The 20,563-nt window shown below is 37.6% G+C and overlaps 1 protein-coding gene across 1 annotated transcript in view; it reads right to left on the bottom strand.

The window, feature by feature from the left end:
- Positions 1–8,272: 8,272 nt before the first annotated feature.
- The window catches only part of nkd1 (NKD inhibitor of WNT signaling pathway 1), a 110,416-nt gene continuing 98,125 nt past the window's right edge, over positions 8,273–20,563 (bottom strand). The window contains exons 7-10 of the mRNA XM_062023586.1: positions 17,103–17,250; positions 12,597–12,678; positions 12,339–12,466; positions 8,273–9,370 (exon numbers count right to left, since the gene is read on the bottom strand). Coding sequence (XP_061879570.1) covers positions 8,847–9,370; positions 12,339–12,466; positions 12,597–12,678; positions 17,103–17,250 — 882 coding nt within the window. The 3' untranslated portion in view covers positions 8,273–8,846. The remainder of the gene's footprint in view (positions 9,371–12,338; positions 12,467–12,596; positions 12,679–17,102; positions 17,251–20,563) is intronic.

The following is a 20,563-nucleotide window of genomic DNA, read 5'->3' as shown; positions in this document are numbered from 1 at the left end:
GATTGACCAACACAGTAACTGACTGACCAAAAAGCCAGCTAAGTAACGAACAAACATTTAAACTGTCTTGTTAGCTTGCTAATTGACCAAGAAAGTATCCGACTGATCGAATAGCTGGCAAAGTAGCTAAAATGTAAAACATCTAGACTGTCTTGTTAGCTAGCTCATTGACCAAGCTAGCTCATTGACCAACAAAGTAACTGACTGATCAAATAGCTAGCTAAGTAATTAGCAAACATTTAGACTGCCTTGTTAGCTAGCTCATTGACCAAAGAAAAGTAACTGACTGATCGAATAGCTAGGCCAGTTACTAGCAAACATTTAGACTGTCTTGTTCGCTAGCTAATTGACCACCGCCCTGAGATCGGTAGGTTGTGAGTTCAAACCCCGGCCGAGTCATACCAAAGACTATAAAAATGGGACCCATTACCTCCCTGCTTGGCACTCAGCATCAAGGGTTGGAATTGGGGGTTGAATCACCAAAAATGATTCCCCGGCGTGGCCACCGCTGCTGCCCACTGCTGCCCACTGCTCCCCTCACCTCCCAGGGGGTGATCAAGGGTGATGGTCAAATGCAGAGAATAATTTCGCCACACCTAGTGTGTGTGTGACAATCAATGGCACTTGAACTTGAACTTAAAGTAACTGACTGATCTAATAGCTAGTTAAGTAACTTGCAAACATCTAGCCTGTCTTGTTAGCTAGCCAATTCACTAACAAAGTAACTGACTGATCAAATAGCTAGCTAGGTAACTAAAACGTTTAGACTGTCTCAATAGCTAGCTAATTGACCAACAAAGTAACTGACTGATCTAATAGCCAGTTAAGTAACTTGCAAACATTTAGACTGTCTTGTTAGCTAGCTAATTCACCAACAAAGTAACTGACTGATCAAATAGCTAGTTAAGTAACTTGCAAACATTTAGACTGTCTTGTTAGCTAGCTAATTCACCAACAAAGTAACTGACTGATCAAATAGCTAGTTAAGTAACTTGCAAACATTTAGCCTGTCTTGTTAGCAAGCTAATTCACCAACAAATTGACTGATGAAATAGCTAGCTAAGTAACTAGCAAACATTTAGATGGTCTCAATAGCTAGCTAATTGACCAACAAAGTACCTGACTGATCAAAAAGCTAACTACTGAAAGTAACTAACAAATAGTGGAATAGAGTGACTAGTTAGCTAGGTAACAAAGCAATGAGCAAAGTAACTAACCTAATAGCTAGCTAATCGACTGATTCATTAGCAAACTAACTAAGAAATTAGCAAGCAAGGTTGCTAAAACATAATCCAGAGTAGCTAACAATCTGACGAGCTGAGCAGCACAATGTACTGATGTATTGCACACAAGAATAAAGACTTCACCATTGTTATTATTAAAAACAAGTTCATAGTTTAATAACAATAAACGGGCGTTCTCGCCTGCTTTCGGCACAGATCTGCTGTCCAATAAATAAAGCAACACTTGAGCTAAACTGAAGCTATAAGAAGAAAACATTCGAAGAGATTGTTGTTATAAATAATCCTTCATTTCTTTGTACACCAGATTGACAGGACTTTTTTTTTTCTTCCCATGGTAAAATGGCTAAAAACAAAACAAAACAAAAAGGTGACGACCAAAAGAAGCTAACTTTTCCAACCCTCAACAGCATGGAAACTTAGGAAATGATAAGAATGGTAACTCGATTCCAACATGAGGCTTGGTAAATGTGGATATTTGTAGTATTTCAATTTAAAGAAGAACAGAATGTCTAACAGTCTAAGGTCTAAGTGAGTACAGGTGCATTTATTTATTAATATTCCAAGACATTAAAAGTAATCTCCGTTTTTTCCCCGCATGCCACTCGTTTGAGAATCCTACGGTGTACTGGGGTGCAGCTGTGCAGGTCACCCCCTTCTGTCGCCCGCCCGGTGCCTCCCTACTTTATTTGAGAACATGGCCATGTTGTTCTAAAAAGAACACACAGACTTAAGTGTCACGAGGTGATAAATAACGCACACAAACATCCAGAAGACGACAGCGTCTGGTGCCGGGTATTGGTGTTGTAAAACACGAGACGGCTGCGAGTAGTAAAAGTCATAGTACTAGACTCGTCTTGGACCCGGGATTGCAATAACTAGTCTTATTGCATGCCTAACTAAAAACTATGCATATAAATCAATGACATCAACAACACCCCTTATTGGTTGTGTTTCAAATGCATTGGAAGACATGTTAGCATACATGCAATATACACCGTCACAATTTCGTAATCATTGGACAAATATTTAGTGACTTTTTATGAATAAGATGTTTTGTTTAATGGCGGCCATGTTTTTCACAGTTTACACACAAGTACTTGTCGGTCTTCTAAAGGTGTCTACCAAATTTTGCAGTCTAAAGTTATAGCGAGTGTTTTTGTGGAGGGCATTGAGCTGTGTGAGAAACTTCAAGTGCCGAATTATGCCACACCAGCTTATCCGTTGACGTTTTGATCCTATTTTATATAGCTCTTTGGCGGCGGCTGAGTTAATGGTGTTCCTTAAAACAGTTACATTACAATATTTAATGGATTCTTTGGCGTACCACAGTGTGAGAATCACTGGTCTCAACTGTATGGTGACAGAATGAATGTCATTGAATTGCTTAACGTGGACCCCGACTTAAACAAGTTGAAAAACGTATTCGGGTGTTACCATTTAGTGGTCAATTGTACGGAATATGGACTGTACTGTGCAATCTACTAATAAAAGTCTCAATCAATCAAAAAAGTGTTTTGACAAGCTCATATATGAATAATAATAAACTACAAAAGCACTTATTCCAGGACCTATTTTGGACATTTTATCCAAACTATCGGATTGCGCAAATGGTTGCATTTTTCTTATGAAGTAGCACATTTTTTTGGAACACCGGCCCTGCCAAGAAGGTGTCCCTTATTTTCCTTCAGGAAGTTGTCAACCCTAATTTAGACTGCCTTAATGGCTAGCTAATCGACCAACAAAGTAATTGACTGACCAATTGACCAAATAGCTAGCCTGGTAACTAGCAAACATTTACACTGTCTCGCTAGTGAGCTAATTGACCAACAAAGTAACTGATTTAATAACTGGCTCAGTAACAAGCAAACTTGTAGACCGTCTTGTTAGCTAGCTAATTGACCAACAAAGTAATTGACTGACCAATTGACCAAATAGCTAGCCTGGTAACTAGGAAACATTTACACTGTCTCGCTAGTTAGCTCATTGACCAACAAAGTAACTGATTTAATAGCTGGCTCAGTAACGAGCAAACTTTTAGACCGTCTTGTTAGCCAGCTAATTGACCAACAAAGTAATTGACGGACCAATTGACCAAATAGCTAGCCCGGTAACTAGCAAACATTTACACTGTCTCGCTAGTGAGCTAATTGACCAACAAAGTAGATGATTTAATAGCCAGCTCAGTAACGAGCAAACTTTTAGGCTGTCTTGTTAGCTAGCTAATTGGCCAACAAAGTAATTGACTGACCAATTGACCAAATAGCTAGCCTAGTAACTAGCAAACATTTACACTGTCTCGCTAGTTAGCTAATTGACCAACAAAGTAACTGACTTAATAGCTAGCTCACTAATGTTTAAACTTATAGACCGTCTTGTTAGCTAGCTAATTGACCAATGATTGACCAACATAACTGACTGATGAAATAGTTAGCTAAGGAATTAGCAAACATTTAGACCGTCTTGTTAGCTAGCTCATTGACCAAAGAAAAGTAACTGACTGATCTAATAGCAAGGCCAGTAACTTGCAAACATTTAGACTGTCTTGTTAGCTAGCTAATTCTAAAAACTATTCCATTTGTACTGGCAAGTTGACATTTCTGAGTTCCGAGTTGGACGTGTCAACAAGAACACACCTTGAAGTCGGATTTTCTATTTGGAAAGTTGGGAACATTCTCACCGCACTTGGGCTGGCTTTAAAGATGGCTGCTCCGAATGTAAACACTAATATAAGCTTCCGTAATATCTGCACTTTTGATTTGTTTTTGTCGCACTAAATACGGTAAATATACGATGGCTGAACGGACGTTTATACATGGTAACATGACTAACAATTTTCAAATGTAGTATATACTTTCTACATCGTGTTTGAAGGTTGCAGAAAGAGTGCTTACTTTTTTATATTCAAACAAGGTAAGCGCAGGAATATCAATCAATCAATCAATCAATGTTTATTTATATAGCCCTAAATCACAAGTGTCTCAAAGGGCTGTACAAGCCACAACGACATCCTCGGTACAGAGCCCACATACGGGCAAGGAAAACTCACCCCAGTGGGACGTTAATGTGAATGACTATGAGAAACCTTGGATAGCTTTCGTGGATGTGGCCATCTAGATTTCTGACCTCGTAACAGGAACGCTGTGACGTCATTCCCAGCTCCGAATTACAACTTTCGAGGTAAACGGAACGCGCCATAAAAAACCCAAGTGATTAACTGGCCGAATAGCCCAGCTAATTAGCTGTCCAGCTAGCAAACTAAGGAACCGCTGACTGACCAAACAGCTGGTTGATTAGCTCCCTTACTTCTTGACTGATTTACTAATAACCATCAAAAAATCTGACTAACTAGCTAGCTGAACTGATAACTGACTTTTTAGCTAGCTATCAAATTAAATAAGTGACTGATGCATTTAATAGCTAACGAACAAAGCACCCAACAAACTGACTGACTTATTAGTTAGCTAACAAAACAAACTTGACATGTTAGCTAGCTAACAAGCAAAGTGACAAACTAACCGACTGATTCACTGAGTAATAAACTCAGACCGATTCGTCAAATGGTTTTGGTAGTTACTTTGTTTGATTGCCAATTACCTGTCAGCTGGCTGACTGACTAATTAGCGTCTTAACTAGCAAACAAAACTGAGTCATTAGCTAGCAAAATAATTAATTAACTTACTGAGGCGCTTGCAAATTTGCGCCATTGTTTTGATTTAAAAAATGTCACTTTCGCAAAAGAGAAAAGAGAAAAATTAGACCAATCATTTTTAGTAGGTCATTTTTAGTTTTAAGGTCCTTGTCAAGCTCTGACAAAGGCTTCGGAGGGAGTGGCGGTGCTGTGACGCTGTATCATGTTTAATCCCTTGCGAGGGTCAAAGTTTGCGGTTTAACAATCGCAACCCGATGTGTGCATTTTTCAGGGAAAAAAATAAAAAGGGCAAAAAACAGAACGAGGGCACATATTGACTCATTTTTCACCCTTTTGTGTGCGGCGGTTGGAGAGTTCCATTACAGCCCGTTGCCCGAGGGGACAGGTGAGCATAGACACGCGGGGTGGGCTTCGGGCAAGACGAGTTATGAGACCACTCGGAGACACCCGGCTGGGAGGGATGGCCACGGTTAGATGACACCAGAAGATTGACGACAGCTGGGAACAACACAAACAAAAGTCTTGTTGGTGGAGAATGTGGGTTATTATGAGGTGGGGGGTCTCATAGGAAGATGCCAAAGAAACCATGGCCGTGTTGTATTGAAGTATATTCAAGTCCTGACTACATATAGCAATTATACAACTAGTTTTGATTCGCTAATGAAAATTATTTTGTATTTTTTTTCCCCCAATTAAAAATCTAATTAATTCTCATTAGTGTCTCATAGGAAGATGCCAAAAAAACAACAAGGCTGTGTTGTACTGAAATATATATCATTACAATTAGGGAACTATTTTTGATTACTAATATATATATATATATACACTATATATTCCTGAGGGAACGGTCCTGAAGGAATCAATATAGTACTATCTATACATACATATATATGTTTATATATTTAGACACATTTTAAAAATATTTTTTATAAGCTAATAATTTTTTTAAATTTAAAATTAATTTATTTTCATTGATTGGGTTCTCATTAGAAGATATAGTTATATATATATATATAACTATATTTGTCAGTCTACCCCAGGGCAGCTGTGGCTATGAAAGTAGCTTACCACCACCAGGTGTGAATGAATGATGGGTTTTTAACATGTAAAGCGACTTTGGGTACTTAGAAAAGCGCTATATAAATCCCAGGTATTATATATATATATATATATATATATATATATATATATATATATATATATATATATATATATATATATATATATATATATATATATATATATATATATATATATATATATATATATATATATATATATATATATATATATATATATATATATATATATATAATTAAAATCATTTTTATTAGCGAATTATTTTTCCCAACTAAAAATGTATTATCAAATGAATTAAAGTTGTCTATAAACCTCAAAGCAATAATACGATTAATTTGATGGAAAATGCTTAAAGTTCAAAATTAAATTGCACATAAAAAATAGTTTTGGGGGCAATTTCAATTCATTTTAGTACAAAACATGCATCAAAATATATTCAAGTTTGAATAAAGAAGTATACAATTTTTTTTACTGCTTAGCTTTGGTTTTCAATGATTTTTAAAATGGGACCACTCTTTCAAGCACATTTTAGAATACCCACTTTAGCTGCTAGTATTCTATTTTGCGTCCTCTTCTACTGATGTTTTCCTCAAGATGCTTGAAGAAATGCTGAAAGAGCATTGGGGCAGGGAAGTATTTCTTTTTTTGTTTGTTCATATTGTTAACCGTATCAGTTTTGAAGTCATCTTGGACCAGGGAGACAACAATGTAATTAAGTCATCAAAATAAATGTCCAATTGATGAAACCCTCAAAAAAGACAAACAGTCCACTTTTGGGCTTTGTTCACTTTGTTAAATACTAGAGCATGTCTGCATGCCGGTCAGTTTGCATTCACATTAGATACGTTTTTTTTTTGTAATGTGAACGACAAAATAAAAAGATGGGGTTTGACAACAAAAATCTGAATCTGAAATCCTACCATGCAGTGTGAATGTAGCATCAGTTACACCACCCCTTTTGATTTATGAAAGTTGGCGGAGGCATTTATATACATTTAAAAAATAAAAACTACCGGACGCTAGTATCGTCACATTTAATCCACTAGCTGGCACTGTTGAGAGTTGGCGTTTTAGTCATTTGGTCGTTAAAAGAACAAAAACAGTATTCGGAGCGTGATATAAAAATGTAAGAAGAAAGGGCGTTCGACACTGAAGCAAACAGAGCAGAAGAGAGCGAGAGATGCTAATAGAAAGGAAAGACTTGGCTGTCGTATAAAAGTCAAAGAGAACTCTAGTCACATTAACCATTAAGCTTATAAAATCCATAACATATACATATCTACACACATACATGTATACATACATATATACACATATATATATATATATACACACATAAATATATATATATATATATATATATATATATATATATATATATATATATATACACATATATATATACATACACACTACCGTTCAAAAGTTTGGGGTCACCCAAACAATTTTGTGGAATAGCCTTCATTTCTAAGAACAAGAATAAACTGTCGAGTTTCAGATGAAAGTTCTCTTTTTCTGGCCATTTTGAGCGTTTAATTGACCCCACAAATGTGATGCTCCAGAAACTCAATCTGCTCAAAGGAAGGTCAGTTTTGTAGCTTCTGTAACGAGCTAAACTGTTTTCAGATGTGTGAACATGATTGCACAAGGGTTTTCTAATCATCAATTAGCCTTCTGAGCCAATGAGCAAACACATTGTACCATTAGAACACTGGAGTGATAGTTGCTGGAAATGGGCCTCTATACACCTATGTAGATATTGCACCAAAAACCAGACATTTGCAGCTAGAATAGTCATTTACCACATTAGCAATGTATAGAGTGTATTTCTTTAAAGTTAAGACTAGTTTAAAGTTATCTTCATTGAAAAGTACAGTGCTTTTCCTTCAAAAATAGGGACATTTCAATGTGACCCCAAACTTTTGAACGGTAGTGTATATACATACATACATACGTACGTGTATGTATATACACATACACACACGTGTATGTATATGTACATACATACACATGTGTATATATATATATATACACACACACACACACACACACACACACACACACACACACACACACACACACACACACACGTGTATATATATATATATACATACATACACACACACACGTATATATATACATATATACACATATATATATATGTGTATATATATGTATATATATACACATATATATATATACATACACACACACACACAATTTGTGTATATACACATATATTTGTGTATATATGTATATATACACACGTGTATATATATATATATATCCATATATCTATATATATATATACTGTATATACATACATACACATATAAATATAAAACTTATGTACAGTCCAGAGTTAGTAAAAGTAAACTTCACTACTGATGATTGTGAACCAAAATTGAAAAAACAAATGTGAAATGAACCTGTTGATGCCAAGTCATTCCAACATCAAATGGAGGTAGCAGCAGATTGGGGATTTCCTTCAAGCGCAAAAAAATGCTCAGGTTCTTCATTTTACTTCTACTTTAAATAGTCACGCAGACACAAAGTGTTTTTTGACACACACACACACAAGCACACACACACATGCACACACACACAAGCACACACACACACTTCAAATAGCTTTGCATCACTGTCCTTCAACGACTTGGCTTAGTGGTCTGGAAAGATTCTATCTTCTGCTATGTTGCCACAAAGATCGCTGGGCGGTGGCTTTGGGGGCCTCCCCCTGTGGCCCCTCATGATCCTTAGTCCTGTGGTCCTGGAACTGTTCATAACACTGATTTATCATGGATGACACGGCTTCCTGTGTCAGCCTCTCCTAACAGGAAAAAAAAAAAGGGTCCCAAAGGGGCGGCCGTGGTTCAGGTCTGGTAGAAATGGTGGTAGTGGTGGTGGTGTTCGTGGTGGTGATGGTGCTCGTGCCGCTTCACCACCTGCCCCATCCGCCCCTCGTAGAGCAGCACCCCCGGCAGCTCCCTCACCTGCTCCTTCTCCACCACCGGCCCCGACACCGCCCGGTAGCTCTCCTTGGAGCGCTGCTTGTGCTTGCGGTAAGGGGCGGCCGACTGGTGAGGGGGCGTCTGGCTGGGGAGCGCCGGCGGCGGCGGGAGACCCCTGCTCCGCATCACCCGGCTGCCCACCTGGGCGGCGGGGGCGTGGCCGTGGGTCTTGGGAGAGCGCAGGACGGCTTTACCGGAGTCCTGCCCCCGCGTCCGCCCCGGGTGGTGACTGTCGGGGGCCTCCACGATTGTCTGCTGCAGGCGGTGGTGGGGCTGGTGGGGCTGGTGGGGATGGGGGTGGCCGTTCTCCGGTTCATGGGAGCGAGAGCGGGTCTGGTTGGACGACCTGGTCTGGGGTTCTGCCTTGGGCTGTTCTGTTGCGGTCGCTGCGGGACAAAAAACCAAGCGGATGAACTGTCTTGTGTAGCTTGAGAGGCAGGGGAACTTTTCCTTCTTTATTATTTGAAGTTGTAAGGCATATTTTGTCCACGTGGAATGTGACCTATGCAGTATTTGCACCAGGGGCGTATCGGTGCAAGTATCGGACGGTATCAGCTTGCATCAAAAATCTGTGCCCACAAAGTTGGTCTTTCCTTGTATTTTAGTCAAGTCACTTGCAAAAGATAAACATGGTAGGCTGTAGGCTACTGGGAGCTTTCAGCTACACAGCAGCCAAGCACACAAGCTAGACATATGTAATAATAAATGTCCTTAATGTCATTTCTAAAACATTGGTCAATATAAACAAGTATCAAATAATTAAAAAGCGCTATTTAAATATAATTCACTTCACACTTCCGCAGCGAGTGGGTCCATGACGATGACTTATGTTTTGTTTGATCGGCCGTTTTACTGCCATGTTACAGGCACCGTTTGGAAACAAATAAGGTATGTAAATAAGCATTTGCAAAATCTTTCTGTGTTAATAACTCATTCCGCAACGTGTGTATCTGTGGCTTATAGTCCGGCGCGGCTAATATATGGAAAAATATTTTTTTCTAAAATTTTATTGGTGCGGCTTATATACCAGTGCGCTCTATAGTCCGGAAAATACGTCAAGTAACGTATACGGTAAATAATAGAGATGTCCGATAATGGCTTTTTTGCTGATATCCGATATTGTCCAACTCTTAATTACCGATTCCGATATCAACCGATACCGATATATACAGTCGTGGAATTAACACCTACAATTATTATATTAACAATTATGCCTAATTTTTTTGTGATGCCCCGTTGCGGGGTTGTATATTGTACCGTCCCGGAAGAGTTAGTGCCGCAAGGGCTTCTGGGTATTTGTTCTGTTGTGTTTATGTTGTGTTACGGTGCGGATGTTCTCCCGAAATGTGTTTGTCATTCTTGTTTGGTGTGGGTTCACAGTGTGGCGCATATTTGTAACAGTGTTAAAGTTGTTTATACATCCACCCTCAGTGTGACCTGTATGACTGTTGACCAAGTATGCGTTTGCATTCACTTGTGTGTGTGAAAAGCCGTAGATATTATGTGACTGGGCCGGCACGCAAAGGCAGTGCAGTGCTTAAAGAAAAAATTGATTTTCAAGGTAAAAGTTGATTTTCAAGACAAAACATTTTTTGAAAGAAAAAAATGATTTTCAAGGTAAAAGTTGATTTTCATGACAAAAAATGATTTTCAAGGTAAAAGTTGATTTTCAAGACAAAATATTTTTTTTAAAGAAAAAAATCATTTTCAAGGTAAAAGTTGATTTTCATGAAAAAAAATTATTTTCAAGGTAAAAGTTGATTTTCAAGACAAACTTTTTTTTTTAAAGAAATAAATTATTTTCAAGGTAAAAGTTGATTTTCATGACAAAAAATTATTTTCAAGGTAAGTTGATTTTCAAGACAAAAATTTTTTTTAAGACAAAAAAATGTTTTAAGAAAAAAATGATTTTCAAGGTAAAAGTTCATTTTCATGACAAAAAATTATTTTCAAGGTAAAAGTTGATTTTCAAGACAAAAAATGATTTTCAAGGTAAAAGTTGATTTTCAAGACAAAAATTTTTTTTAAGAAAAAAATTATTTTCAAGGTAAAAGTTGATTTTCATGACAAAAAAATGATTTAAGGTAAAAGTTGATTTTCATGACAAAAAATGATTTTCAAGGTAAAAGTTGATTTTCATGACAAAAAATGATTTTCAAGGTAAAAGTTGATTTTCAAGACAAAAGATTTTTTTTAAAGAAAAAAATGATTTTCAAGGTAAAAGTTGATTTTCATGACAAAAAATGATTTTCAAGGTAAAAGTTGATTTTCAAAACAAACTTTTTTTTTAAAGAAAAAAATGATTTTCAAGGTAAAAGTTGATTTTCATGACAAAAAATGATTTTCAAGGTAAATGTTGATTTTCAAAACAAAAATTTTTTTTAAGAAAAAAATTATTTTCAATGTAAAAGTTGATTTTCTGACAAAAAAAGATTTTCAAGGTAAAAATTGATTTTCAAGACAAAAAATTAAAAAAAAAAAAAAAGATTTTCAAGGCAAAAGTTGATTTTCAAGACAAACTTTTTTTTTGAAAACAATGATTTTCATGACAAAAAATGATTTTCAAGGTAAAAGTTGATTTTTAAGACAAAACATTTTTTTTAAAGAAAAAAATGATTTTCAAGGTAAAAGTTGATTTTCATGACAAAAAATGATTTTCAAGGTAAAAGTTGATTTTCAAGACAAACATTTTTTTTTAAAGAAAAAAATGATTTTCAAGGTAAAAGTTGATTTTCATGACAAAAAATGATTTTCAAGGTAAAAGTTGATTTTCAAGACAAACATTTTTTTTTTTGAAAACAATGATTTTCAAGGTAAAAGTTGATTTTCATGACAAAAAATTATTTTCAAGGTAAAAGTTGATTTTCAAGACAAACATTTTTTTTTAAAGAAAAAAATGATTTTCAAAGTAAAAGTTGATTTTCATGACAAAAAATGATTTTCAAGGTAAAAGTTGATTTTCATGACTAAAAATGATTTTCAAGGTAAAAGTTGATTTTCAAGACAAACATTTTTTTTAAAGATTTATTGGCGCTCTGTACTTCTCCCTACGGCCGTGTACACAGCGGCGTTTTAAAAAGTCATAAATTTAAATTTTTTAAACGATACCGATTACGTTGAAACAGATACCGATAATTTCCGATATTACATTTTAAATGATATGCAATATCATAAATATGCAATTTCAATGTTATGTGGATTGATAAGAAGAAAATCCCCTATTTCCCCTGAAAGTCGCATTGAGGCTACAAAGTGTGCTTTATTTCCGTCCACTAGGGGGAGCACGGCAGAAAATAATTGTCGCTATTTCTTATTTCGAGCTGGTAATAAAGTCTGTGGGGCGTGTCCACTCACCGGCTCCGAAGCGCGACGTGTAGTTCTCGATGCCGGCCAGGTCCAAGTAGTGGTTCCGTCGCTCGAGGTTCTCGTCCATGCAGTTGCGCTGGCAGCCCGGCTGGGCGTGGTGGTCGCTGTGGTGGCGCCTGTGAGGGACGAGAGCGGCACCCGGCCATTGTCGGATGAGATGGGGGGAAAATCACGGCGTTGTGCTTCTTTTCCTCCTTGAATAAAAGTCATGAACTTTGATTTTTCCCTGCAAAAAATCTGATTTACCTTATCAGCGCTCGACTCTTCTTGTCTGCGCTCCTGGGGTCTTCTGTACACTTGTCACTCCTCTCCCTAGGGTGGCAAACATCTGGCAAAAAAAACAACAACAAAAAAACAGGAAGCTATTACCAATGAGAGCGACGCGCACAAACACGACAACAGCCACGTCTCGGAAGAAAGCAACCTTTGTTTTGGGGCTTTTACTTTGAAGATCTACAGCGGAGGAAGCGGGGGGAGAGAACAACAATGCTTCATTTATTCTATTTCCAGCTTCTTAAAAGGCGTGCCATGAAAGGAAATAATAAAAAAGAGACTTCAGAAATAGTTTAATAAGGACGTGAGATCTGATGCCGGCTGAAATTAGCATGAAGCGCCCGACTTTTTTCAAAAGATGTCGGAAATCTCTGCGGGCGTATTTACAGCCCAGACAACAGGGCACACACACACAAACAACAAAAAAGTAGGGAGATTTATTTTTCCGGTGCTTACTTTCTCCACATTCAACTCCTTCACCGAGACAATAGGTTCAGTCAAAACCTATACGAAACCTCGAGTATTGGACATTATTGATCCGATACGACATCAGCATGAAGGATGCATTATTTGATTGTGTTGTGGTGTGTTAGAATATGTGAAGTGAATTATATTTATATAGCGCTTTTTCTCTAGTGCAGGGGTCACCAACCTTTTTGAAACCAAGAGCTACTTCTTGGGTACTGATTAATGCGAAGGGCTACCAGTTTGATACACACTTAAATTGCCAGAAATAGCCAATTTGCTCAATTTACCTTTAACTCTATGTTATTATTAATAATTAATGATATTTACACTTAATTGAACGGTTTAAAAGAGGAGAAAACACGGAAAAAAATGACAGTAAAATTTTGAAACATAGTTCATCTTCAATTTCGACTCTTTAAAATTCAAAATTCAACCGAAAAAAAGAAGAGAAAAACTAGCTAATTCGAATCTTTTTGAAAAAATAAAAAATAATAATTTATGGAACATCATTACTAATTTTTCCTGACTAAGATTAATTTTTGAATTTTGATGACATGTTTTAAATAGGTTAAAATACAATCTGCACTTTGTTAGAATATATAACAAATTGGACCAAGCTATATTTCTAACAAAGACAAAACATTATTTCTTCTAGATTTTCCAGAACAAAAATTTTAAAAGAAATTCAAAAGACTTTGAAATAAGATTTAAATTTGATTCTACAGATTTTCTAGATTTGCCAGAATATTTTTTTTGAATTTTAATCATAATAAGTTTGAAGAAATATTTCACAAATATTCTTTGTCAAAAAAACAGAAGCTAAAATGAAGAATTCAATTAAAATGTATTTATTATTCTTTACAATAATTTTTTTTTATTTACTTGAACATTGATTTAAATTGTCAGGAAAGAAGAGGAAGGAATTTAAAAGGTAAAAAGGTATATGTGTTTAAAAATCCTAAAATCCTTTTTAAGGTTGTCTTTTTTCTCTAAAATTGTCTTTCTGAAAGTTATAAGAGGCAAAGTAAGAAAAATAATGAATTTATTTAAACAAGTGAAGACCAAGTCTTTAAAATATTTTCTTGGATTTTCAAATTCTATTTGAGTTTTGTCTCTCTTAGAATCAAAAATGTCAGGCAAAGCGAGACCAGCTTGCTAGTAAATAAATACAATTTAAAAAATAGAGGCAGCTCACTGGTAAGTGCTGCTATTTGAGCTATTTTTAGAACAGGCCAGCGGGCTACTCATCTGGTCCTTACGGGCCACCTGGTGCCCGCGAGCACCGCGTTGGTGACCCCTGCTGTAGTGACTCAAAGCGCTTTACATAGTGAAACCCAATATCTAAGTTACATTTAAACCAGGGTGGCACTGGGAGCAGGTGGGTAAAGTGTCTTGCCCGAGGACACAACGGCAGTGACTAGGATGGCGGAAGCGGGGATCGAACCTGGAACCCTCAAGTTGCTGGCACGCCCACTCTACCAACCGAGCTATACACAAAGTTTGATAAGATGAAATTAAACAAACATTTATCATCATGAAAAAGACTAACCTATTTCTTATTAACTGTCTGAAATTGACTTGGTCTGTCTTTAAATTGAAGTGGAGTGGCAATTGCTTAAGCTCACGATGCGGACACGTTTGTTACTGGATACTCTGTAATATGCTTCTGCCTTGGAGACTTTGTATCTGTAAGTAACACGCAACTTCAGTGATTTAATACTTGTTTATATTGACAAATGTCATAGTTTAGACTGCAATATTGTTCAATTAAAGACAAATACTACGTTTGCCTTGCTTGTGTGCTTAGCTGTTGTGTAGCTGCTAGCTCCTAGCCTGCCATGTTTACCTTTTGTAAATGACTTGACTGAAATGCAAGAAAAAAAAGACATTTAGACGATAACTAACTGTCCAGCTTTGCACAAGTAGACGTGCTGTGTCGGGAGGTTTTAGATGCAAACTGATACGACCCGATACTTGTTTTATGCTGCTACCATATCGATATCGGCTCAACACACCCCTAGGAATCGTATCATGATATTATGTATCTCTGGTGATGTAATGATTTGTACTACTAACTGCAAAAGTACCGATATTATATCCTGTATCATGAGAGACGAACGCGGTATCGATATTTTGTACTGCATACCATTTCACAGTGTCTTGTGATACAAAACCGATAAACTATCGTCAAATATCCACAATTTGATACCATATTTTCACGCCAACTGTCATATTATATTTTTACACCAGCTGTGATAACATATTTTTATGTTCAATGTCATGACAATAACATATTTTATGCTAACTGCCGTGATGATATAATTTTCACGCCAACTGTCGTGATGATATCTTATTTCCCTGCCAGCTGTTGGGATGATATCATATTTTCATGCCAACTGTGGTGATAGTAATATTTTTAAGGTAACTGTTGTGACAATAGCATATTTTATGCTGCCGTGATAATATATTTTCATGCCAACTGTGGTGATGATAGCATATTTTCACGCCAACTGTCGTGATATCATTGTCATGCTAACTGTGGTGATGATAGCATATTTTCACGCCAACTGTCATGATGATAGCATATTTTCACGCCAACTGTCGTGATATCATTGTCATGCTAACTGTGGTGATGATAGCATATTTTCACGCCAACTGTCGTGATGATAGCATATTTTCATGCTAACTGTCGTGATGATAGCATATTTTCATGCTAACTGTCGTGATGATAGCATATTTTCATGCTAACTGTCGTGATGATAGCATATTTTCATGCTAACTGTCGTTACAATAGCATATTTTCATGCTAACTGTTGCGCTAATAGGATATTTTCATGCTAACTGTCGTGATGATAGCATATTTTCATGCTAACTGTCGTGATGATAGCATATTTTCATGCTAACTGTCATTACAATAACATTTTCATGTTAACTGTCGTGACAATAACATATTTTCATGCTAACTGTTGCGGTAATAGGATATTTTCATGCTAACTGTCGTGACAATAACATTTTCATGCTAACTGTCGTTACAATAGCATATTTTCATGCTAACTGTTGCGCTAATAGGATATTTTCATGCTAACTGTCGTGACAATAGGATATTTTCATGCTAACTGTCGTGACAACAGCATATTTTCATGCTAACTGTCGTGACAATAGCATATTTTCATGCCAACTGTCGTGACAATAGCATATTTTCATGCTACTGTCGTGACAATAGCATATTTTCATGCTACTGTCGTGACAATAGCATATTTTCAGGCTAACTGTCGTGACAATAGCATATTTTCATGCTGTCATGATGATTTATCTTCATGCTAAATGATATAATATCATATTTTCATGCTGTGTTGATAATTTTATGCCAACTGTCAAAATGAAATCCTATTTTCATGCTAACTGTTGCGCTAATAGCATATTTTCATGCTAACTGTCATGACAATAACATATTTTCATGCTAACAGTTGCGCTACTGGCATATTTTCATGCTAACTGTCGTGACAATAACATATTTTCATGCTGTCATGATAATAGCATATTCTCAAGCCAACTGTCATGATAGCAGCCTATTTCCACGCTAACTGTGGTGATCGTAACATATTTTTATGCTAACCGTCGTGACAATAGCATACTTTATGCTAACTGTCGTGACAATATATTTTCATGCTAACTGCCGTGATATTATATATTCATGACATTTGTTGTGATAATAGCATTTTTCCATGCTAACTGTCGTGACAAGAGCATATTTTCATGCTAACTGTTGCGCTAATAGCATATTTTCATGCTAACTGTCGTGACAATAGCATATTTTCATGCTAACTGTCGTGACAATAGCATATTTTCATGCTAACTGTGGTGATAATTTTATGCCAACTGTCAAAATGAAATCCTATTTTCATGCCAACTGTTGCGCTAATAGCATAATTTCATGCCAACTGTCATTAAATGATGGCACATTTTTACGCCAAGGGTTGCGATAATAACATATTTCCATGCCAACTGTACCTGTGCCGCCTTGCGTACAAGTCCTCCACCGCTGGCTTGAGTCCGGAGCCACAGACAGCTTGACCCGCAAGGTCTTACTGCTGCTCGGCGAATGGTTGACGGAGGCGTCCACCACCTCGTAGATGGTGTGCAGAAGACTGGTGATGTCCTACGGGAAGGAGAGGGAAGACATCAGGTGTTAATCCTAGTTTACAAAGTCAAGAAGGACAAACGTCCTTCCTCAGCGATGCCATACCGCTTTTGACTCGCCCACGAGTGGATGAACCCGTAACCCTGTATACGCCCCGGCACTTCGCATATTTGTAACAGTGTTAAAGTTGTTTATACGGTCACTCTCAGTGTGACCTGTATGGCTGTTGACCAAGTATGCTTTGCATTCACTTGTGTGTGTGTGAAAAGCCGTAGATATTATGTGATTGGGCCGGCACGCAAACGTTTTAAAAAGTCATACATTTAACTTTTTGAAACCGATACCGATAATTTCCGATATTACATTTTAAAGCATTTATCGGCAGTCCGATATTATCGGACATCTCCAGTTGTCAATATTCAGTGTTTTATCGTTCATAGTTAATATTGTAAATCCCACATTCTTTATTTTCATGTACATTCTCATTCAATAAAAATTTTTTTAAATTCCATTCCGTTTTTAAGGCGGTCTGTCATAACATTTCTAGCTTTCAATCAGACATTATTGTGAGGTTTTGTATTAGTGTTCCTAAAAATAGGACCTAAGCACACAAACTGTACAGCAGATTTTCACACCTTGTGTGTGTGTGTGTGTGTCCCCCATGTCAAAATAATTGCCCAAACCTGCATTATAGCAATGCCCGCGTTACGTCACACGTTTCAAAATAAAAGCATGTGTGGAGTAGAACGGGGCTTCACGTCTCACTCGCAGACACTGACACGCCACAGAAAAGGAGATAAGTGAAAAGTTTCAGTGGCATTTTCCCTCGTTACCTCCTCGCTCTCGCTCGCTCGCTGGCATGAAAAGGAGCGAGAGAAGAAAGCGTCTGCCGTCTCTCGCGAGTGGAGCCGCCACCGGCGAAGCCGAGCGAACTGCACAGGCAGGCACACAGAGGACACAGCTCGGCTCTTTGTTTGCACACACGACACAGACTTCCTGGGTGTTCCTCTTGGATCGTACGGCCGCGAAAAAGAATCGACTGTGCTGGAGTCTCGTCTTGAAAAGGAACATTTGGTGGACTGACTTTGTGTCTGCGGGTGTGTCGTACCCCCGGCTCCTTCATCCCGTCGTTAAAAGTCATCGGGACTAAAGTCTTTCATTGATTCCACGCCTTCACTTCTTTTTGCACTTTACTTACGAAAGTACACATTCCTCAAAAGTCGATCAAAACTAAGACGTCGGCAAAGATCCTCAAAATCGTAACAGCTCTTTCCTGTTCTTAAAGGGCTAACTGCCAAAATGCTAGTCCAAGACCCATTATAGGATGAGCGCTGTGCTGCTTTTAGGAATCTACTGCAAAAATACTAGTCAAAGATCTTCTATAACAGACCTGGGCATTCTGCGGCCCGCGGGCCGCATCCGGCCCTTTGTGCGTCCCTGTCCGGCCCGCGTGAGGCCAATTATAAATTACAAAATAAATTTTAAAAAGTATCTATGTCGAGTGTGCAATACAACGGTGCTGCTTTTGTTTTGAAAATCGTTATTTGTATTACTTCCGTGTGGACGTATGCGTGTGCGTGATTGTGAGTGAATGTGAACAGCTGCAATTACAAAATAAAGTTGAAAAAACATCTATGTCGTGCGCGCAATACAACTGTGCTGCTTTTATTTTGAAAAGTATTACTTATGGGCGTGTGTCCGTGTGTAACCTGCGAGTGAAGGTGCACATGCAGCGACAAGTGATGCACGGTTTACACCCGAGACGCCAAAAAGAGAAAAGTTGATGAGGAATGACGTGTTTTCAACAAGACATGAACTGCAAAGCAACGTCCCCTCACCTAAGGTGCGTGCCTGCGCAATTGCGCACTGCTCAAGCGTCCGCTGCGCGCAGCAAGTATATGCCGCGCACCAAATCAAATCCCATCAGAATTCTAAACAAAATAAACATATTTATTCTATGGAATTTTGCAATGCAACTTTGAGTGACAGTGACAACAAGCGGCCCTAATGGTGTTCGTCAACACCGTTCAATTGAACACCGTTCAATTATTGTAACGTCTATCGAGATGCTTCGAGGACAGGAATTATATCGATCACTTTATTTAGCAAAACTATTTATATTCGGACATAACCACACCAAAAACATGAGTAAAACAATTCTATCTCGAAAAACTAGTCATTTTCTGCCGTACAAACCAGGCCAAAACCAACTTGTCATCTGTCACCAACACGCATAGCACTAAACCACTGGTGCGTTTATGGCCACACAAAAAGTCGGACAACTCAAACACCACACAAAGTTACACTATGACTCCTCAGTCATACGTGTGCTTATTTTACTGTCATTTATTATTAATGTTAATTTATTTATATTAGTCATGGGATGCTGTTACACACACTATGTTGAAGTATTACTATTATTATTAATTATTATTATTATTATTATTATTATTTATCTTACGGTATATATCAAAAATAATATTGAGCAAAATGTAATTGAAATATTGTCGATGTGGCCCTCCAGCAGTGCTCGGGTAGCTCATGCGGCCCCCGGTAAAAATTAATTGCCCACCCCTGTTCTATAACCTATTGATGGAAAGAGTCAGCAACCCGCGGCCTCTTTAGCGCCGCCCTAGAGGCTCCCTGGACCTCTTTCAGAGATGTGTGAAAATGGAAAAAGATTAAGAAAAAAATAGAGGTGTCCGATAAAATCGAACTGCCGATATTATCGGCCGATAAATGCTTTGAAGTGTAATATCGGAAATTATCGGTATCGGTTTCAAAAAGTAAAATGTATGACTTTTTAAAACGCCGCTGTGTACACGGACGTAGGGAGAAGTACAGAGCACCAATAAACCTTAAAGGCACTGCCTTTGCATGCCGGCCCAATCACATAATATCTAAGGCTTTTCACACACACAAGTGAATGCAAGGCATACTTGGTCAACAGCCATACAGGTCACACTGAGGGTGACCGTATAAACAACTTTAAAACTGTTACAAATATGCGCCACACTGTGAACCCACACCAAACAAGAATGACAAACTCATTTCGGGAAAACATCCGCACCGTAACACAACATAAACACAACAGAACAAATACCCAGAACCCCTTGCAGCACTAACTCTTCCGGGACGCTACAATATACACCACCCCGCTACCCCGCCCACCTCATGCTCTTTCAGGGAGAGCATGTCCCAAATTCCAAGCTGCTGTTTTGAGGCATGTTTAAAAAAAATAATGCACTTTGTGACTTCAATAGTAAATATGGCAGTGCCATGTTGGCATTTTTTTCCATAACTTGAGTTGATTTTGGACAACAAAATTAGG

Source organism: Entelurus aequoreus, linkage group LG02 (genome assembly GCF_033978785.1).
Source record: "Entelurus aequoreus isolate RoL-2023_Sb linkage group LG02, RoL_Eaeq_v1.1, whole genome shotgun sequence".
NCBI classification, from domain to species: domain Eukaryota; kingdom Metazoa; phylum Chordata; class Actinopteri; order Syngnathiformes; family Syngnathidae; genus Entelurus; species Entelurus aequoreus.
This window is presented reverse-complemented; position numbering and strand designations above follow the sequence as displayed.